This window comes from Lontra canadensis, unplaced genomic scaffold (genome assembly GCF_010015895.1).
Source record: "Lontra canadensis isolate GAN:19392208 unplaced genomic scaffold, GSC_riverotter_1.0 scaffold106, whole genome shotgun sequence".
In the NCBI taxonomy this organism is placed as follows: domain Eukaryota; kingdom Metazoa; phylum Chordata; class Mammalia; order Carnivora; family Mustelidae; genus Lontra; species Lontra canadensis.
This window is the reverse complement of record NW_022631100.1, coordinates 2,932,159-2,955,084: the sequence shown is the minus strand read 5'-3', so window position 1 is coordinate 2,955,084 and position 22,926 is coordinate 2,932,159. Positions and strand designations below refer to the sequence as shown.

The window sequence follows — 22,926 nt, the reverse complement described above, 5'->3', positions numbered from 1 at the left end:
CTCTGTGCGTCAAATAAATAAAATGTTAAAAAAAAAGAATTCAGTAGGAATGGTGAATGATAGTCACACGGATGAATTACCAGATTGAAAAACACAGGTACTTTATTCCCCCAGTTCAATGCTAGTGATGAGGGAAAAGTTTCTAGTGCTCTTTAGAACATTTATCTTTGGGGGAAAAAAGGTCAGCTGCTTTAAAATCCTTTCTGGAATTGGGAAGACTATAAAGAAATGATGAAGCAAATACTCGTCTTCCATTTTACTTGTCAGAGAGTAAAATCACCTCCTCTGGGGCGAGCCTTGAAAGCACACACTGATAATGTTGGTCCCCTGTGGTACTAGGAGGTGCTGGTGACCATGAATCTCACCAGCTCTAGATCCTTAATGATTACATAGAGATAAGTGCTCAGCAGTAAGGGGCATTGCAGAAATAGTTGGAGAAACATTTCTTCAGCTCTACACAAAAGAAGTATTCAATAAATATGCACTAATTCAGCTGGAAGACAGGAAATGCAGAATCTGGAATGCCAATGAATCTTGCCCTAGGCATAAAGTGATTGGATTATAGTCCATACATTGCTTCTGGAGGGAATGAGCTGAATAATATTGAACAGAGGAGAGAGTGGCAAGGTAAGAAAATGCGCGTAGACAATAACACAGGTCTCCTGTGACTTGTCTGGTGAAGGCAGTTTTCCCTCTAGTTAGAGCTCAGTTGAAAGTATTTCTGGCTTTTAGGAAAACTATAGAATATATGTTGCTGTAGTTTAGGATAAGTAATTACTAATAAAAGGTATACCAGGTAGATACGACGTTTGACTTTTTGTAATCTCTCGTCATCAGATCCATAGATCCTCTTGTACAGTGATCATAATGTGCCTGTCAGTGGGCAAATGGGAGATTGTTGGAACTTCAATATTTTCCAGATTCACCTGTAAGAAAAGCTTCATTATGTGTTTCTTAAGAGACAGCATTTGTAAGAGCTGTCAATTGTTTTTTATATGATGTGACACTCAGGAAGTTTAAAATGAAATAGAGAAACGGGATATTAAATGTTTTGAAACTATACATTATGTCTAAATAACACATACATGTATTTCTTCAGGATTTTTGAGGACCTACTTAAGGAGTTTTGAAGTCACTGTCTTGATAATTCTTTCAGTGTCAGGGTTTGTGATAGGACAACTGGCTCACAGTTCTGTTAAGGTATGTATGTACCTTATGTATGTATGTACAATAATAAGTTAGTAAAGAACAGAGACCAAAATCAAGGTCTACTCTCACCCCATCTGTGAATGTATGGAATTAAAAAAAAAAAAAAAGGAAACAGCTGGTATTCCTGGGTGGTTCAGTTGGTAAGTGTCTGACTCTTGATCTCGGGGTTGTGAGTTCGGAACCTGGGGTTGCGCTCCACACCCACCTTAAATAAAAAAATAAAAATTTAAAAAATGTGAACAGCTACTGAAAAAATTCATCTGGTATTATGAATTTTGAAAATGAAAAACCATACAATAGAAGACATATAAATTAGAGGTCCTTAAGATAAGATATTAGTATGGAAGTGAGTAAAATTGGGTTGCATCTTGGGTTCTGCTTTGGAAGGCTCGCTCTTGTTTCTTTCCCATGTCTGTACACAGACTTTATTGTCTGCAACACAATGCAGATAATGATAATGTAGAGACATTATCAAAGGCAGCTGTTACTGTCATAATGAAACATGGTTACTCTTCCCTAATTGTTACATTCAATGCAAAATGTGTCATATAATATATAATATAGATAGATACAAGAAAAATTTTCTTAATTTACTAACTCTTGATTTCAAATGCATAACATGTGATCAATAACAACTAGTCTCCACTTTTATTTTTTTTTAAATGGAGATGATGCTTGTATCTGTCAAGGATTTTTTTTTTTTAAGATTTTATTTATTTATTTGACGGACAGAGATCACAAGTAGGCAGAGAGGCAGGCAGAGAGAAAGGAGGAAGCAGGCTACCCACTGAGCACAGAGCCCAATGCGGGGCTCAATCCCAGGACCCTGGGATCATGACCTGAGCCGAAGGCAGAGACTTTAACCCAGTGAGCCACCCAGGCACCCCTCTGTCTAGGATTTTTAAAAGCCTCTTGTTACTCTTCTGAAACACCCGCATTACTACTAACATCTTTTGAGTGTTTACTATATGCCCGGTTCTCTTTAAAGTGTTTTGTGTTTATTAGTTTATTAACTTATTATTTATTCTTTTTTCCAGTTAAAAATGGAGCTGTTTAATTTTAAAAATGTGTTTTATTTGAGTATGGTTGACACATCATGTTACATTAGTTTTAGGTATCCAAAGTAGTGATTCGACTTCTCTCTGTGTTATGCTATGCTCAACTTCTTACTAATTCTTGAGTTAATTCATTCACTTTCACAGAAACTCAGTGGAAGTAGGTATTCTATCCCATTTTACAGATGAGGAAACTGAGGCACAAGGAGGTTAAGTAACGAAGAATAAAGTATCAGTTGAGCCCAAAACTTTTAAATGTACAACCTTCATGATTTATGTCTTATATACACAGTATGTGCTATTATCTATATGTTATTTTTCTCTACTTGATTCACTGAAGGACTTTATTATTTTCTTTAAAGATTGATTTATTTATTTGAGAGAGAGAGAGCGCACCAGTGTGAGGGAGTGCAGGAGACAGGAGGGCAGTGGGAGAGAATCTTAAGCAGACTCCTGGCTGAGCAGGGATCCAACCTGGGGCTCAGTCCTACAACCCATGAGATCCCAACCTGAGCCAAAAACGAAAGTCAGATGCTCAACCAACTGAGCTGCCCAGGTGCCCCAGCTCGCTGAAGGAGAAATGAAAAATCTTAAGCGAATGTTTGTGAAATCATAAGTACCTGTGCAAGTTTCTCTTTTCTGTTTCTTAATGCAAATTAGAATAAATATCTAAGAGTCAAATAAAAAAATACTTATCTGTGGATACCTAAAGTCATGTCAGGGATCACCAGTGGCAGGGGTATCACTTGTGAAAATGCTGATTACAGTACTTATCACAAACAATGTTTATGTAGCCCAAACTCACACAATTCTCTGGTGAATAGAGGACTGTACATGCAACTCTTCTGGACAGTCAGATCAAGAAATCTACAAAACCCTCAGGACTGGTCTTGTAGATAATTGCAGATAGTTGCAGATTAGAATATACTAAAACTTACAATGATTGATATCACATCAATTTCTAATACCTCAAATTACCTACCACTAATTTTTTTTATTTTCTATAAACATATATTTTTATCCCCAGGGGTACAGGTCTGTGAATCGCCAGGTTTACACACTTCACAGCACTCACCATAGCACATACCCTCCCCAATGTCCATAACTCCACCCCCTTCTCCCAACCCCCCTCCCCCCAGCAACCCTCAGTTTGTTTTGTGAGATTAAGAGTCACTTATGGTTTGTCTCCCTCCCGATCCCATCTTGTTTCATTTATTCTTCTCCTACCCCCTTAACCCCCCATGTTGCATCTCCACTTCCTCATATCAGGGAGATCATATGATAGTTGTCTTTCTCAGATTGACTTATTTTGCTAAGCATGATACCCTCTAGTTCCATCCACGTCGTCGCAAATGGCAAGATTTCATTTCTTTTGATGGCTGCATAGTATTCCATTGTGTATGTATACCACATCTTCTTTATCCATTCATCTGTTGATGGACATCTAGGTTCTTTCCATAGTTTGGCTATTGTAGACATTGCTGTTATAAACATTCGGGAGCACGTGCCCCTTCGGATCACTACGTTTGTATCTTTAGGGTAAATACCCAGTAGTGCAATTGCTGGGTCATAGGGTAGTTCTATTTTCAACATTTTGAGGAACCTCCATGCTGTTTTCCAGAGTGACCTACTACTAATTTTTAATACCACCAAATGGCAGACAACTAATTTCTTATTTGTCCTTGTTACTTTAGGTGTACCAAATTGTCTACCCTCTTCTAAGAACACCAAGTTTTTCACTTTATTGTTATTTTGCACCTATAATTATATTTATGGCTGCTTTGGATGTGGACTTTTATATCCTCAAGAATGTGTTTTGGCAGGTAAGAACACAATTAAAAAAATTATGGTCAATCTTGCTTTATTTATTTATTTGACAGAGAGAGAGAGAGATTACAAGTAGGGAGAGAGGCAGGCAGAGAGAGAGGGGGAAGCGGACTCCCTGCTCAGCAGAGACCCTGAGATCATGACCTGAGCCAAAGACAGAGGCTTAACCCACTGAGCCACCCAGGCGCCCCAATCTTGCTTATTTATGTTAGCAGAAAATATGTTTGTCTATAAAGAAGATTAATCATTCGCAAATCTCACAGTTTAGTTGTTCTATCCTCCTTATTCCGTGAAACCACTAATTAAAAGGGAGTGAGGAGGAGGGAGAAGGAATAAATATTTGCTGAGTGACCACTGTGATGAGGCACTGAACAAGTATCTCTATTTTGTATGTAAACAAATTGAAGTTCAGAGGTCACAAGGCTGATAAATGGCAGAGCTTAGATTCTGATCTCCTATCTGACTTCATCTCAAATATATCTGTAGATTTACCTGTTGTCACTGCTGACATTGTTTTACTTGTGGCTTCTCTTTTTCTTAATCATGGCTTGTCAGATGATTTTACTTTTTCTTTCAAAGAACACATTTTATTTCTTTAGTTTTATTCTGTACTTTTTCTAACACCTTGAGTTAGAGGCTAGTTGATTGATTTTTAGTTTTCTTATTTTTTGTATTTTGTACACTTAAGATTTTAAATTTTGCTGTAACTACTCTTTTAGCTTCACCATGTTTTGATTTTTAGTGTTTTTTGTTTTTGTTTTGTTTAGAGAGGGGGGGGGGAGTGCACACACACCTGTGGGTCTACACACATGGCACTGGGGGAGGGGCAGCGGGAGAACCATAAGCAGGCTCCACGCCCAGTGCAGAGCAGCAAAGGGCTCTGTCTCCCAATCCTAAGATCATGACCTGAGTAGAAATCAAGTCGGATGCTTAACCAACCGAGCCATCCAGGTCCCCCATGATTTTTAATGCTCTCATTATCATCCCAAACCTACCTAAAACTTTTACTATATTTTTTCTTTGGGCCATTAATTATTTTGTTCCCTATGTGTGGAAGAATTTTGTTTGTTTTATTTATTCATTCTTGAAGTATAGTTGACATACAATATTATATCAACTTCAGGTATATATCCTAGTGATTTGATAATTATATACATATGAAAAGCTCACCATGATAAGTGTAGTTACCATTTGTCATCATACAAAGATTTACAATATTAATGGCCATATTTCCCATGCTGTACTTTTATCCCCGTGACTTATTTTATAACTGAAAGTTTGTACATCTTAGGCCCCTTCTACTATTTTGCCCATCCCCCACCCCTTTCCCTTCTGGCAAACTTTAGTTCGTTCTCTGTATTTATGAGTTTATTTCTGGCTTTTGTTTGTTTGTTTGTTTGTTTTAGATTCCACCATGAATGAAATCATACAGTATTTGTCTTTTTCATCCTGACTTATTTCACTTAGCACAATACGCTCTAAGTTCATCCATGTTGTCACAAGGGGCAAAATTTCGTTTTTTTTATGGCCGAGTCATAGCCCTTTAAATATATGTGCCAGGGGTACCTGGGTGGCTCAGTGTGTTAAAGCCTCTGCCTTCGGCTCAGGTCATGACCCCAGGGTCCTAGGATCAAGCCTCACATCAGGCTCTCTGCTCAGCAGGGAGCCTGCTTCCTCCTCTCTCTCCCTCTCTGCCTGCCTCTCTGCCTACTTGTGATCTCTGTCTGTCAAATAAATAAATAAAATCTTAAAAATAAATAAATAAATATATGTGCCATATCTTTATCCATTCATCTATCGACAGACACTTAGGTTGCTTTCATATCTTGGCTATTGTAAAAATGCTGCTATAAACAGGGATGCATATATCTTTTTGAATTAGTGTTTTGTTTTCTTTGGACAAAAATACCTAGAAGTGTTGAAAATAGAACTACCCTATGACCCAGCAATTGCACTACTGGGTATTTACCCTAAAGATACAAACGTAGTGATGCGAAGGGGCACATGCACCCAAATGTTTATAGCAGCAATGTCTACAATAGCCAAACTATGGAAAGAACCTAGATGTCCATCAACAGATGAATGGATAAAGAAGATGTGGTATATATACACAATGGAATACTATGCAGTCATCAAAAGAAATGAAATCTTGCCATTTGCGACGATGTGGATGGAACTAGAGGGTATCATGCTTAGCGAAGTAAGTCAATCTGAGAAAGACAACTATCATATGATCTCCCTGATATGAGGAAGTGGAGATGCAACATGGGGGGTTAAGGGGGGGTAGGAGAAGAATAAATGAAACAAGATGGGATCGGGAGGGAGACAAACCATAAGTGACTCTTAATCTCACAAAACAAACTGAGGGTTGCTGGGGGGAGGGGGTTTGGGGGAGGGGAGTGGACATTGGGGAGGGTATGTGCTATGGTGAGTGCTGTGAAGTGTGTAAACCTGGCGATTCACAGACCTGTGCCCCTGGGGATAAAAATACATTATATGTTTATTTAAAAAAATAAATAAATTTAAAAATGAAAAAAAAAATACCTAGAAGTGAGATTACAGGATCTTATGATACTTCTAGCTTTAGTTTTTTGAGGAGTCTTTATATTGTTCTCTAGCTTAATAAAAAATAGAAATTCAATAAATAAAGGGAAGAAAGAATGAGAAGCAAAGGTAAATGCAAAGTGCAAAATTATATTGAGAAACAAGTCCAAATCTATTTCCTTTTATTTTTTTAGATTTTATTTATTTATTTGATAGAGAGCACAAACAGGGAGAGTTGCAGACAGAGAGGGAGAGGCAGGCTCCCCACTGATCAGGGAGCACAATGCAGGACTCAATCCCAAGACCCTGGGATCATGACCTGAGCCAAAGGCAGATGCTTAACCAACTTGGCAACCCAAGCAGTCCTATTTCTTTTGCTTTTTTAAAACTAATTTTTAATTTATGTTTTGAGGCAGACACTGCTTGCCTATCTGATATGCATTCTCTCTTTCTCATAACAGAAACTTACTAGATTTTGCTTGGTGTGGTAGTGGGCCCAGTGTGAATTATTCTATTTCCCAGCAAGTGGTAGCTGGGTAGCCTCAGAAAGAGAGTGTGACTAGTGAAATATATACAAAAGTCTGTTGAGTAAGGCTTCCAGAAAGCACTTAATAAGGAGCCAAATCAGCCAGAATGTGCTTTTTGCCCTTTGTTTTACCTCTCTTTCTGCCTAGAGCCCTGTAAATCAACACTGAGGAAACCAGGCAACATTTCACACAGAAGCAGGAAAAAATGGCATTCCATTTTAAGAACATTTTGATGTTGGGAACTATTAAGTTGGACTAAAAAAGAGAAAGATTAGTGAATTGCTCTTGTAACAATAAGATAGAATTTCTTTTGTTTGGAAAGGATGGTTTCTTTGAGGCAGGTAACCTAGAATACCTTTTAAAGTTATTTTTCAGAGTAGTCATATAAAATATATAACTAAGATCTGATTCTTCCATAAGTAAATGCACCCATGCCATCTTTAAATGTTGAATCTAACTCTGTGTTATGAATTGGTTTCACAGGTCTTATTAACAGGATTAATTAGCTTTGTTGTGTCATTCATCATAATTGGATACGTGGTTCTGAAATTCAATAGAGATTTCTGGGATTTGCAGACTTCCCTACTCTTTAGCATGACCCTTGGCATGACAGACCCTATTCATTCTGTGAATTCACTGAAAACTATTGGTATGTCAGATTTATTTCTCTCTCTTACCTTGGAGATATAGAGATAAGTTTTTTTTTTTTAATCTTAGTTTTTCTTTTCTTTTTTTTTTTGCATGAATTATACATGCAGCAGGGTAGATATTTATGCTATTTTTCTTGGAGATGGGACATTGATGGACTTGAAAGATGCCATGCAAATAAGGCAACCCCAAATCTGGGATAAATAGCACCAATTATAATCTCAAAGAATTTTTTTAAGAAGAAAAATAACTTTTCTAGAAGGTGATAAAAATTAGCATTCTTATTCCATTCCACTGAATTCTAAGTCTCAAGGTAGAAACTCTGCCCTATCCTCAGTGAAAGTTTTCCAAGGCCTTGCTACCTTTTGTTAGAACTGCCTCCCTTTCGATGTGCACTCCACTATTACTATTTAACATAGTACTGGGAGCCTTAGCCTTAGCAATCAGACAACAAAAAGAAATAAAAGTTATCCAAATGGGCAAGGAAGAAGTCAGACTTTCACTCTTTCCAGATGACATGAAACTCTATGTAGAAAACCCAAAGACTCCACCAAAAAGTTGCTAGAACTAATACATGAATTCAGTGAAGTTGCAGGATGTAAAATCAATGTGCAGAAATCTGTTGTATTTCTATATACCAATAAGGAAGCAGCAGAAAAATAAATCAAGGAATTGATCCCATTTGCAATTGCACCAAAACAGTAAGATAACTAGGAATAAACCTAGTCAAAGAAGTAAAAGATCTGTACTCTGAAAACTATAAAACACTTAAGAAAGTAATTGAAGAGGACACTAAGAAATGGAAAAGCATTCCATGCTCATGGACTGGAAGAACAAACATTGTTAAAATGTCTATACTTCCCAAAGCAAGCTACACATTTAATGCAATCCCGATCAAAATAACACCAGCATTTTTCACAGAGCTAGAATAAACAATCTAAAATTTGTATGGAACCACAAAAGACCCTGAATAGCATCCTGAAAAAGAAAAACAAAACCGGAAGCATCACAATTCCAGATTTCAAGCTCTATTACAAAGCTATAACCATTGAGACAGTATGGTACCAGCATAAAAACAGACACATAAATCAATGGAACAGAATAGAGGGCCCAGAAATGGACCCACGACTATGTGGTCAACTAATCCTCAACTAAGTAGGAAAGAATATACAATGGATAAAAGACAGTCTCTTCAACAAATGGTGTTGGGAAAAACTGGACAGCAACAAGCAAAAGAGCAAAACTGGACCACTTTCTTATACCATATACAAAAATAACTTCAAAATAGATGAAAGATTTAAATGTGAGACAAGAAATCTTCAAGATTCTAGAAGAAAACACAGGCAGAAACCTCTTTGAGTTTGGCCATAGCAACGTCTTCCTAGACACATCACCAGAGACAAGGGAAACAAAAGCAAAAATGAACTAATGGGATCTCACCAAGATAAAAAGTTTCTGCACAGTGAAGGAAACAACCAACAAAAGGCAACCTATGGAATGGGGGAAGATATTTGCAAATGACTTATCTGATAAGGGTTAGTATCCAAAGTCTATTAAGAACTCAATAGCCAAAACCCAAAAAATCCAGTCAAGAAATAGGCAGAAGGCATGAACAGACATCTTTCTTTCTTTCTTTCTTTCTTTCTTTCTTTCTTTCTTTCTTTGACAGACAGAGATCACAAGTAGGCAGAGAGGCAGGCAGAGAGAGAGACAGGGAACCAGGCTCCCCGCCAAGCAGAGAGCCCAAAGCGGGGCTCGATCCTAGGACCTTGAGATCATAACCTGAGTGGAAGGCAGAGACTTTAACCCACTGAGCCACCCAGGCGCCCCTGAACAGACATTTTTCCAAGGAAGACATCCAGATGGTTAACAGGCACATGAAAAGATGCTCCATATCACTCATCATCAGGGAAATAAAAATCAAAACCACAATGAGATACCACCTCGCACCTGTCAGAATGTCTAAAATTAACAACACAAGAAACAACAGGTGTTGAAGAGCATGTGGAGAAAGGGGAACACCCTTACACTGTTAGTGGGAATGCAAACTGGCACTCTGGAACAGTATGGAGGTTCCTCAAAAGGCTGGAAAGAGAACTACCCTAGATGCAGCAATTGCACTGCTAAATATTTATCCAAAGGATATAAAAATGCTAATTCAAAAGTATACATGTGCCGTGATGTTTATAGCAGTATCATCAACAATAGCCAAATTATTGAGGGAGCCCAGATGTCCACTGACTGATGAATGGATAAAGAAAATGTAGTATATATACACAATGGAATATCATTCAGCCACCAAAAAGAATGAAATTTTGCCATTTGTGACAATGTGATGGAACGAGAGTGTATTATGTTAAGTGAAATAAGTCAGTCAGAGAAAGACAAATACAGTATGATCCAACTCATATGTGGAATTTCAGAAAGGAAACAAATGAATACATGGGAATGGGGGGGAAGGGAGAGAGGGAAATAAACATAAGAGACGCTTAACAATACAGAAAAAACTGAGGGGTGATGGAGGGAGTTAGATGGGAGGTTGGGATAGATGGGTAAAGGGTACAAAGGAGGGCACTTGTGATGAGCACTGAGTGGCATGTAAGTGATGAACCACTGAATTCTACTCCAGAAACCAATATTGCACTGTAATTTATCAAGTAAAATTTAAAGATTTAAAACCACACAAAAAATTTAAAAAATATATACACCAGAAGAAGGAGATAGAAAGGAAGAGGAAGAGGAAAGAAGAAGAGAAAAGGAACAAAATAAAGAGAAGGAAGAACAGTTTCCTTTTGAACTAGCTAACGTTAAAGCAGGTAGTGGAAGGGGGTGTAGTTTATTTAAAAGAAATGGGTAGGAACATAGTTGGGCAAAAACATGTTCAATAATAGCTTATTCCCAAGAGGGTTTCAAGTCCTGCAGTACTTCCCTCTTATTTGGTAAAAGATGATTTTACTCTGAAACATCCCCCTGTTGTCATGTTTTATTAACACAGCAGTAAAAACATGAAATGATTAGATGCTATGGTTTCTGTTTTTGACTTGAAAATATTTTCCTAACCAATTTTAAGGTATTTATATTGAGTGGAAATATATTGCCTTATGACTGGAATGGGAAACCTCCAACCTTGCCCACAAGTGGGATTCCCAATTTTATATCCATTTATATGTGCAGTTGGGAAAACATAAGTTTTAAGACACTTTTGGTAGTGATATCCTAAATTGTCATACTTCTCAAAGAGTCTCATTCTGTCTTTCTCTTTTTTCTCTCACACTTTTTCTTTCTCTCTCTCTCTTTTTTTAAGTACAATTTTCCTCTATTTTTCCTTCATCTGCCTTTCTCATTTAGTCATTTGTATCTGCCAGCTGTTTTATTCATCTCATTTTTTTCCTGCTCCTTTTTCTGAAATCTCATGACTGTAAGTGACTATGAACATTATTTATTGCAATTTCTATATTCTATTTTTTTTTCAAAAAAGAAGTATAATAGAAAGTTTTCTATTTCTTTAAAAGAAAACTAGTGAAGCTATTTAGCTCTTAGTTGATATTTCTTTATGTCAGTAATGCTCAAGGTGGAATGTGGATTCTGGATCCAATAACATTTTTTCCTTGTAAAATAAATTTTGGCTCATTTTTAGGGGGGTATCATTTTTCTTTATGGCATTCACAGAGTCATCATTTAGGCTCTATGTGTGAATTAGATAAATAGTCCTTTCTTCAAAAACAGTTCATTTCCAACTGTCATAATACATTAATTTTTTTAAGGAAAGATAGTTTTGCCACCTGCCTAAAACTATCATAATACACAAAACTATAGTTCCTATAAGCACTTGAATAGTGCTTCTTTTGATGTGGTGCCCTTGTGCCGTGTAAACTCTGCAGTTTCTGTGGCCTGAGCCACTGCAAAAAGTAGAGGGTGTTCACATGCAAGAGAAAAGGAACTTGTCAGGGCACCTGGGTAGCTCAGTCATTTGGCGTGGGATCTGCCTTTGGCTTAGGTCATGATCCCAGGGTCTTGGGATAGTGTCCTGCATCCGGTTCCTTGCTCAGCGGGAAGCCAGCTTCTCCCTCACCCACTTCCCCTGCTTGTGTTCCCTCTCTCACTGTCTCTCTCTCTGTCAAATAAATAAATTAAATCTTAAAAAGAAAAGAAAAGAAAAGGAACTTGTCTATTTATTACCTGTTTGAAAAGAATGTACTGGGTTGAAATTTTTGCTTTAAAACAAATCTGGAATACATCCTTATAAAGGAGTAATATGTTAAGTTTTAGTATGATCTCAATTGAGGAAAAAGTTTATAAGCTTAGAAAAAGACCTCAACATTAAGGTTGTATCTGAGTTGTGAAATTGTACGGGGTTTTTGTTTTATTCTTTCCTTATCCAAATTTCACAATGAATTAGAGAACATAAGTTAGTTCCACATTAAGCCAATAAAGAATGGGGAAGTAATTCTTATGGTATTTTGCTATTAAACACTGTAAGTCAAGGTCAAAGCTTCATACTGGGGCATGTGGGTGGCTCAACCAATTAAGTGTCTGTTTTCTGCTCAGGTCATGATCCCAGGATTCTGGGATCCAGCCTCAGATCAGGGGTAAGCAGGGAGCCTTCTTCCTCACCCTCTTCCTGCTCGTGCTCTCTTTCTCTCTCTCAAATAAATACAATCTTAAAAAAAAAAATCTTCATACTTCAGACCTCATATTTTACCTATTCCTGGTTGACTCACTGAATTTGATGAAGGATGAAAGGATTTCTTGACCAACTAAACCAAATGTGCTAATAGTTTCTACACCTCTTTAACCAGTATTTTTGTGCCTTCTGTCACAGTGAAAGCTAGCAACAGGTAGTAAGCTGAAGATTGGTTAGCAGCCCTCCTGGGAGTTTCCTGGGTGTGATTTGAAACTGACTCGCATACATGGAGGGCAGGGAGAGACTAAATCAAGAGGCAGGTCACTGCAGGTTAGTAGTTGACAGTTTTTGTAAGCAAAAGAAACTTACATAGAAGGCTTAGCTTGGGCTAAGATGAAACATCCCTGCACCTGTCCACCAAATCTGGAAAGTGTATCTAGAGAATTTCCCTGAGTCCGGTCACGTACACGGTGCAGTTGTTCTGAACACCACATCACTAGCTCAAGGCCCTGTCCTTGGAGCAACCTCTGGGAGCAGGAAAGGCAAGTGAAACTCACATTCCATGGACAGGAAAGGGGCTGAAGGGCCTTCAGTCATGCAGGACCAAGTCACAGGTCAACTGCCAGTCATATCTTCTTGGTGGTATCAAAGAAGCAGGAAAATATAACCCATAAAGCATACAAAAAGACTAAGTAGAGGGAGTAGTGAGGCAGATGGTAGAATTAGTAGACAAAAACCTTAAAGCAGTTATTGTAACTGTATTCTATATGTTCAAAAAATTAGAGGAAAGATTAAGGCTGGGGTAGAACTTACTCCTATCAGCAGTAGAAACTACCCAAAATGAAGCACACAGAGAGAAAGACTAAGAGAAGCGAATAGAACATCCGTGAGTCACTGTGGGACAACTTCATGTGGCTTAATATCTAAGTCCCCCAAAGAGAGGAGACAGGAAGAAAGGAAAAATATTTGAAGAAATAATGAATGAAAATTTTCTAAACTTGATGAAGATTTTATAGCCACAGATTTCAAGAAGCTCAACATACCATGAGCCCAAGAAACAAAAAACTACATCATGGCATGTAAAAATCAAGTTCCTAGAAAGCAATGATAAAGAGAATATCTTAAAGGCAGCCAGAGGGGGGGAAAGAGACACACTATATGCAGAGGAACAAAAATAATAATGACTTCTTTTCAGAAACAATGCAAACCAGAAGATGGTGGAGCGACATTGTTAAAGTACCAAAAGAAAAGCTTGGAATTCTCAATGAGAATATCTTTCAAAAGCAAAGGTGAAATAAACCTTTCTTAAACATATTGAAGTTGAAAGAATTTATCACCAGCAGCCCTGCGCTATTAAAAAAAAAAAATGTTAAAGGAAGTTAGAGAGAAACTGGCATCAAATGGAAATTTGGATCTACACAAAGCAATAGGAAGCACTGTAATTGGCAAACATATGGGGAAATATGACTTTTTTCTTATTTTAAATCGCTTTAAAAGATGACATTTAAAGCAAAATGCAGGGTAGATTTATCTGCTCCCCATTCTTTGCGTATGGTTTCCACTCTCAGGATCACAAGTTGGTGATTAAAATTCTGGCCATTGCATTCCACATTTCAGGTAAGAAGAGGAAGAAGAACAAGGGACAAAAAGATGCTCCTTTCAACCAAGTCACCTCTCCCTCCAAGAAATTTTCTTGAAGCACCAGTTGATGACTTCCCCTTATTTTTATCTCAGTGGGCACTCTTAGAAGCCTAGGCTATGAGGAAAAGTGGTCATTTAATGGGACACATTGTCACCCTGGATAAAACCAGTATTTTTACCAACATCAGACGAGGGATACCAGTTGAACAAGTGCCAGTCACGCTCATCCTCTATCTGTATATCACAGAGCAATTAATTTTATTATATTTACCAATACACTAAGCTGTTTGTAAATGCTAAGTACCAGTAAGATTTTGTATTTAATTAACAGCTTTATTGAAATATAATCCGCATACCATAAAATTCATCCTTTTAAACTACAAGGGCATGTGGCTAGCTCAGTCAGTAGGGCCCGTGATTCTTGATCCTCAGAGTCATGAGTTCAAGCCCCATTATCGGGTGTGGAGCCTAATTAAAAAGAAAAAATTTTAAAAGTATTTAAACTGTAGATTTCAGTGGTCTATATTTGAAGAGTTATAAAACCATCATCACTATCTAATTTTAGAACATTTTTATCACCCTAAAAGAAATCTCCTACCCATTAGCAGTCACTTCTCATTCTTCCATTTGCCCAAACCCTTAGCAACCCTGAGTCTGTTTTCTGTCTATGGATTTGCCTATTCTGGACATTTCATGCAAATCAAACCATACAACATGGTTTCCATGTTTGGCTTCTTTCACTCTGTATAATGCTTTCAAAGTTCATCCATGTTGTAACATGTATCTGTTAGTACTTCATTCTTTTCTGTGGATGAATAATTCAATCAATTATTATGAATAATGCTGCTATGAACATTCGTGTACAAATTTTTGTGTGGACATGGGTTTTCAGTTCTTTTGGGCATATGTCTATGAGTAGAATTGCTGGGTCATCCTTTGTACTTCTTTTTTTCCTTTTATTATTTGAGAGAGAGAGAGAAAGAAAGTGTGTGTGTGAGTGTATCAAGATTGGACACTCAACCAAAGGAGCCACCCAGGCACCCCTGTACTTATTTCTAAAATGTGATTTTTGTGGAGTCTATTAATGTTTATTCAAGCTAAATATTGTGTCCTGAGAAGTGCTCTGTCTCATTCCAAAACTCAAGCATGGTTTGAGGCCGTGGACACTTCAAAGAATGCTCTTGTCCTGTTTCTTTATCATTGGAGAGATTAAAAATGGTGATTGTGGGGCACCTGGGTGGCTCAGTGGGTGAAGCCTCTGATTTCGGTTCAGATCATGATCCCAGGGTCCTGGGATCAAGCCTCGCATTGGGCTCTCTGCTCTATGGGGAGTCTGCTTCCCCCCTCAACCCGCCTGCCTCTCTGCCTACTTGTGATCTCTCTCTCTCTGTCAAATAAATAAATAAAATCTTTTTAAAAAAAATAAAAGGTGATTGTGATTGTCTCACAGAACCATCCCAGTCATGGCTTTTTTGGTTTTTTGTCTGACATATTCCTTCTCTTCTATTTTTGTGTTTCTTGTGCAAGAGCATCATTTTCATGTACCAAATTAAATTATATTTTTTATTTCCCTTTCCAGGTGTTTCCAAAATGTATACTGATATCATAAGAGGAGAATCAATGATCATTTGTGGCTTCACATCCATTTGTTTTGGAGTATTTCGGAGCAACAGTCTCCAAGTGGTTGTATTTACGGGTAGGAGCATCTTTTTTGTCTTATTTTCTAAAATCATTCTTGTGTGATGCATTTCAGTTCACCCTGAAATTAAAATATATTAAAGGGCGCCTGTCTGGTTTGACCAGAGGGCATGCGACTCTCTATCTCAGGGTCATGAGTTCAAGACCCATGTTGGGTATACAGATTACTTAAATAAATAAAAAAAATCTTAAAAAATAAAAATAAAATAAAACCCATTCAAGATGTCTTAACTTTACTGCTTTCTCTATGCTTTACTTTTGGACCAATTAAAATAGCATATCAGATAACAAGAAAATAATTACCATCTATGTGCTGTCTTGGACAGTAAGGGAGAAAGTATGTTAAAGAAATCCATTTCATCTCTTTCCTTCATACCCGGACACACACAGGCACACACATCAACTGGCTCAGAGTAATTTCTTGCCTGGATCAATCTGGATCTCAGCGAGCGGATATTAAGAATTGACCTGATCCTGACTTTGAGCCTGTGGGCGAAGGCAGTCAGGTCCTAGAAGCCATAATAGATTCTTGTGGTTTAAGTTCACTGGGATATGGAGCACATTTGCTAGGTTTCCAGATGTGGTTCTACTAGAAAAGAAAGCAGGCAGGGAAATCATAGCATGAAAAGGGAAAAGGTGAACTCCTGATTGGTGTGATAGTTTTAGGAGAGAGGTGCTAAAAGGAGGAAGAATATTGATGATAAAAGGGCTTTGCAGGGCTTCTCAATGGGGAGCTACAGGCGTTTGGGGTGGGGCAGTCTGTTATTTAGGATTACCCTTGGCATTGCCTGAAACCTGCTCCCTCCTGCCACTGTTGCCCTCACTTATTGTGACTATGGAAAATTCCTCTTCTCCATTTCCCAAATGCCCCTGGGCTGGGGGCAGGGGTCACAAATAGACAGCAGGTTGATGGGGACTCTGGACATGACTTGCTTGGCCCTAACACAGTTTGTAAAAAATATGAATTTGGATGTCCTTTGGTCAGACATTCACTCCCCAGTTTGTCACAGGCTTTTCACATTTATGCTCCCTGCCTGGCTTCTGAGGGCATTCGAGTCTGCTGTCCCCAGAGAAGCGAACCTCCAGCAGCCGACTGTAAGGGAAATACACCCCCAGAGTGTCTGTTTTGCCAGGCTTTCCTGGGAAGCTCCCACTTGCTGAAGAACAAGGTCCCATTCAAAATCTCAAAAGCAAACCAAAGTGCATAGACCCAAATGCCATCAGTGAAAGAAATGAAAACTATAGTTCAACTTCTTTTTTTTCTTATTTTCTTTTTCCAGAGTTACATATAATCTTGAGCCTCTGCTTGGACATCTTGGGAAGCATAATATGTGGATATTCGTGTGCAAGGATCATTCAGTTTATACTGACTGACCTCTTTAGCAATATACTTACCAGTGTCATTCTTTGCATTTCAATGGTGTACATGACTTTCTACATTGGTAAGGCAGAAGCAGATACAAAAACTGCTGTCCTTAAAGGGAATCTTATGTATCTTTATTTTTTTTTAAGATTTTATTTATTTATTTGACAGACAGAGATCACAAGTAGGCAGACAGGCAGGCAGAAAGAGGGGTGGGGAGGCAGGCTCCTTGCTGAGCAGAGAGCCCGATGTGGGGCTCGATCCCAGGACCCTGGGATCATGACCTGAGCCAAAGGCAGAGGCTTTAACCCACTGAGCCATCCAGGCACCCCGTATCTTTGGTTTTCATTGATCTTGAATCCAGTGGCCTCTTCTCATTTGCTTCCTCCTTGTGATAGCCCCTCTGTGCATCTTGTCATACTATCCTTCTGCCACTTCTAGCTCTTTCCCGGTCTCTCCTAAGGTCCCCTTAATTCCAAGTCCACATCCCTTCCCTCTGTATTTCTTCTCCATGTAAATATTATTCTTTTTGAGCTCCACCTTTTGACCTTACTTTTTTTTTTCAAAGATTTTTATTTATTTATTTGACAGACAGAGATCACAAGGAGGCAGAGAGGCAGGTAGAGAGAGAGGGGAAAGCCGACTCCCCGCCAAGCAGAGAGCCCAATGCGGGGCTTGATCCCAGAACCATGAGATCATGACCTGAGCTGAAGGCAGAGGCTTAACCCACTAAGCCACCCAGGCACCCCTTGACCTTTCATTTAATCACCAGCAGTCTCCTGCAAGAGGAATCAGCATTGAGCTGATTCCTGTTCTGACCCTTAGCAGCCCATTTCTAAAATGAGTTTGCTGGGAGAGATGCTCCTGACGTCTTTCCAGCCCAACCATCTTTCATTCAGTGGGTACCAGACTGAGGAGACTGTAGGAACGGCAGCCTTTACCAGTGGCTAGGAGGCAGGGAAAGAGAGGGAGAAATCAGGCATACCTGTGTCTGGAAGAGAAGCAGGGAGTGGAATAATCGCAGGAAGCGGAGAGCCTAGCACTGCTAACCCGGCAATGATCATTTGTTGGTTTAGTCTAGTGAGATGGGCAGTTAAAGTTTTTACTGGCCTGAAGGCGGTAGCCAGTCCCCAAGAGCTGTAATAACTACACTGAGACAGTCAGATCTTGCTTCTGCTCTCACGCCACACAGTAGAGCAACTTCCATCTGGGAAAGACCTCAGATATCAAGAGCTTAATTACTCCTCCTGCCACCTCCCGTTACCTAAAAGTGCTACTTCCTCTGTAGGTAAATGGCCACCCAGGAGCTGCTTACTGCCCCGAATCAATAAAATTACAGAAAGCCTTCACTGAAGGGTCATTTCCTTCTTCTTTCTTTTTTCTTCCTCCCTCCCTTCCTCCCTCCCTCCATTCTTCCTTCCTCTCTTCTTTCTCCCCGTGAACCTTTATGGATGCCTTAAATATCTGAAGAGAAAATTTTAAAAATTAATATTTCCATTTCTTCCACTAGATCATGAGTTCCTTGAGGCGTGGAGGCTGTCTTTTATTCAACTTTTTATTTATTCTCTTCTCTGTGTGTCCCCCTCCCAGACAGGCCCAGTGCTCCCCATATGCCTGAAAGTAATTTAACACATGTTGGTCGAATAAACTGATACGAGTTCTTGAAGAGCTTTGGAGTTAGGCAGACTTGAATTCAAACCCCAACTTCACAGTTTATTCGCTTGTTGACCTTGGGATTTTACTCACTCTCTCTAAGCTTTAGCTAGTTTCCTCATCTATAAAAGTGGTATAGAGACACCTAATTTATAGGGTTATTGCTGGCACCAGCGAGATAATGTGTGTTAGGTGACTTGCTCATGCTGATGTGCTGGAGATAGAACTTACCTCCTTGCAGGAGAGGATGGCACATATGTCTTCACAACTCTGTGCAGGCGGCATCATTTGAAATTGGCCCTACTGGGAGCATTTACACCATGGAAATTGGCAGACATTACCCAGCAGGGACTGATTGATTTTTTTTTTAATTCATTTATTTTTTTACCTCCAGAGAGCTGATTTTAACATTTACCAGCTCACCACTGACTCAAGTTAGGGCAGCCAACAAATGTTGGTTCCTTTCCACTTTCCTTCTAAAAGATGGAGGTGCTTCCAGTCAGTGGTTGGAAAGCCTGGAACAGATCCTTCCTTTTAGTCTCAGAGGGAATCACTGCTGAGCCTTGATGTTGGACCTCTAGCTTCCAGAACTCTGAGACAATATAATTTATGGTGTTTAAGATAGTTTGTGGTACTTTGTTCCAGCAGCCCCAGAAACGGATAGTCCTCTCTCCTCCGTTGCATTTTCCTCTGCTTCAGGAATTAAAGAAACACTTTGGGCAGTCCTTTACTCTTATATTTAATAAGTTCCTGGCAGAAGTCAGTAATAGACATGTTATCAGGAGAAGTTCCATTGCCAGAAATTCCATTGTCAAACATAGATAAAATTCAAATTCACAATTCTCTAATGTTACATTTCTGTTATGTTGCCTAATTCTGTTTTCTTCCCTCACTAGGGAACACTCAGCCAACTGGCTTAAGTCCAGAGAACATCTGATCAAAGTTAGAGCATCACCTCTTTGAGCACATGCAGTAATTTCCTTTTTTGTCTTAATTGTGTTCAAGTCATGAAATCTGGACCTCAAGAAATCACCCATACTAGCACATTCACTCTTTTTCATGAAACAAAACAAAAATAGCACAGACATTGCCTCACAAAGGACACAAGGCTTCAGGAACATTGTTCGGTTGACAGGTAGTACAGTTGGAAATATTAAGGTATCAGCCCATGGAAGAACATTTGATTGAGGGGATAAAAGGCACTTGAAGAGTCAATGTATAATTCATGAGACACAGTGGGTTTTATAATAGTGTAGGCCAGAGGTATACCGCTTGCTTCTAGAAGCAAGAGGAATATTTTATCGACGTGATTCAGAATTTCTGGGGAATGGAGATAATGAAGAGCAGAAAACTTTTCATTAGTTTTATTGCTTTAAAACTCCTACAAACAGTGCCTCCCCTTCCTCCTCATGTCAGTGCTGATGGCTCCACCGTCTCTTCACTGTCATCGTTGGTCTGGGTGATAAATGTCAAACTTCCATCATTATCCGAATATATTTTAGTTAGAAAACATCCAATCGTCAATCCTGTTGATTTTAGGGAAAAAAATCCCTTTAATTTTATGAGGAGAACCTTCACTTTTTCTACACCAGAGAGAGGAAGAGAGAGACAAAGACTGAGAGAGCCACTTGTCTACAGCATCGACTTTCTGTGATGGTTTTCTCCACTGAGTCAGAAAAACTACTATTTTTAACTACTCAGCTTTATGAAGATGAAAGTTACTTCCTTTATTACATGGTCCATGACTTTTTCCCCTTCAGAACATTTAAAATACAATTGACTAGAATGGCACTTATAATTTTATAAAAACTTTATCTAATTATAAAAGTAATACATACTGAGTATAGAATTTTGGAAATATTCTGAAAAATTAAAGAAGAAAAAAAATCACCTACATACCAGTGTAATAAATTAGACCACAGACATGTTTTGGTGTATGTCCTCAGCCTTTAAAAAAACACATATAAACATACATACCATGCAACCTTATAACATTGGGATTATACTAAATAGGATGATATCATTTCTAAAATGGAAGTTATTTACTGGTTTCCTCATAGCAGATGTTGTCTCTAAGTACTGTCTGTTACTGAGAAAGACTTTTGATAAGCTTTAAAATCCAGTAATACTAATTATAGGGAAGTGGAAATAAGATTTCAAAAGACAGTTTCCCTATCCTCATAGTTCCCAGCACTCATGGTTTTACTGTTCTTGGTTATTTATATTAAATTCAGTTAGATACGTAGGTAAAACTAAATCAAAAGTGGACTTAAGTGATTAGATAAACCAAAGGCATAATAAAATAAATATGGAAAATATTGAAAAAAATTTAAATAAACAGTATTAATTTACTAAGCAATGGCTTAGTAAATAGTGACTGTATAAAGTGAATGTATAAAAGCATAGTAATAGTGACTATCACACATTCATTGATTTAAAAGTGTGCCAAGCACTTTTCATATTATTTAGTTGAATCTGCACAACAACTGTGGAGCATTATTCTTTTACACCCATTTTACAGATGCAGGGATGCTAAGAGAGAAAAGGGAGGTCACATTCCCAGAGCAGCCAGCTCTGCCCTGCTCCAAAGCGCTTCAGCTCTTAGTGTCTATTATTTAATACACACACATTTGTTGGCAGGCTATCTGTGGCTGTTGTTCTGCTACGATGGTTGAGTTCCATTGTGGTGACAGGGGCTGTGTGGCCCGCAAAGACCGAATATTTACTCTATGATCCTTTACAGAAGAAGTTTGCCAACCCCTGATCTACATGATTAGGCCGATCCTTGGAACAACTTTCCAAGCACTGTGACCCTTAAGTCTCTCACCAATTCTTCACTCAAGATAAAGTACCTTAGTGTGCAGATTTGAATGCAACTAATTTTACTCATTTTTTTCCTCCCCAGTGGAATTTTTGGGAATGTCAGGAATGGTTGCGTTAGTCACTGTAGGACTGAATTTAGACTCCTTAAGCTTTAAACCGAGGATTGAGTTAATAATTACTAAGTAAGTCTCCTATTGTGTACTTGGTATAGATATCATAGAAATTTTGTGCTTAAATGGTTCTGCCTTCCTGGATCCATAAGACACCCCTTTTGTAACTTTTTTCTGCCTTTTAATTCTGAATTTTATCACCGGTTATATTTGAAAGCACTTAAGGTACCAACAATTATTGACATTGATTGATATTCTTTTGTTACAAATTATGTAGGTGTGGCTCAGAGGTTGTGGTCTTTTTATACATAACTCTTGATAAAAATTTACTTTGGATCATGAGAAATTTTAAAAATACCTAATTCCTTTGTTTCCTTCATGACATCTATGAATGGCAGCATCCTAATATGGGAAGAGCTGGAGAAGAAAAGTAGCAGAAAGATGCCACACCAGCCAAACTCTTACCTGCCCTCTACATTTAGTAATGCAAGGTGTCATGTGACTATCTCTGCATGGAGAGAAAACCATTTGCCTATCTTCTCAGATAAATAAATTAGGCTCGCAGAGAGCTGTACTAAATTATAGGATTGTTTCAGAATTACTTCATAAGTCCTAGCCCAGTATAGATCAAATGAAAGCAAATGCTAAAGCAAGAAGCCATAATCCTGAATTTTCCCAGGAAGATTCATTTTTTTAAACGTAGACGACTATCCATGGTTCTGAAATTATGGTCTGTCTCCTTTTTGGGTGTTTAAAATGTTCTTTCTTTTATGAAATCCCAGTGATAGAAGATGGTATCTTTTTAAAAATAACTTCTCTTTGCAAAATTAAAAAATTGGCACCTGTAACTCTTCTAATGTTGTGTCTATGTGAATATGACACTTACCTGGTTTTTAGACTCCAGAAGCTTGGGGATAAACAGTTCATAGAACTTTTTGTCTGAATTTGGGCAGTTTCCTGAGCTCAGTCATGCTGTATGTCAGCATCACTATATATTACTCATTGTATTCATTTAATTGTTTATCCTTGAACCTATTCAATCTATCCTTTCTTAATGTCTACTGTGATCTGGATGTTGTATCTCAGTTTGGGGCTACGTAAGTAAGTCCCCTTCGCAGAAGGCACTCATTATTAAGTGATTGGGCATGTTTATATAAGAAACCAGTAAGTATGAATCATTATAGAATTATTGGGATCCTGCTAT

General features: G+C 38.3%; 1 protein-coding gene across 4 annotated transcripts in view; it reads left to right on the top strand.

The window, feature by feature from the left end:
* The window catches only part of SLC9C2 (solute carrier family 9 member C2 (putative)), a 100,158-nt gene that overhangs the window by 2,270 nt on the left and 74,962 nt on the right, over nucleotides 1–22,926 (top strand). For all 4 annotated transcript variants that reach the window (XM_032838800.1, XM_032838802.1, XM_032838801.1 and 1 more), the window contains exons 3-8: nucleotides 1,100–1,200; nucleotides 3,959–4,087; nucleotides 7,646–7,811; nucleotides 15,655–15,771; nucleotides 17,054–17,215; nucleotides 21,695–21,794. In XM_032838800.1, the coding sequence (XP_032694691.1) occupies nucleotides 1,100–1,200; nucleotides 3,959–4,087; nucleotides 7,646–7,811; nucleotides 15,655–15,771; nucleotides 17,054–17,215; nucleotides 21,695–21,794 (775 nt within the window). The remainder of the gene's footprint in view (nucleotides 1–1,099; nucleotides 1,201–3,958; nucleotides 4,088–7,645; nucleotides 7,812–15,654; nucleotides 15,772–17,053; nucleotides 17,216–21,694; nucleotides 21,795–22,926) is intronic.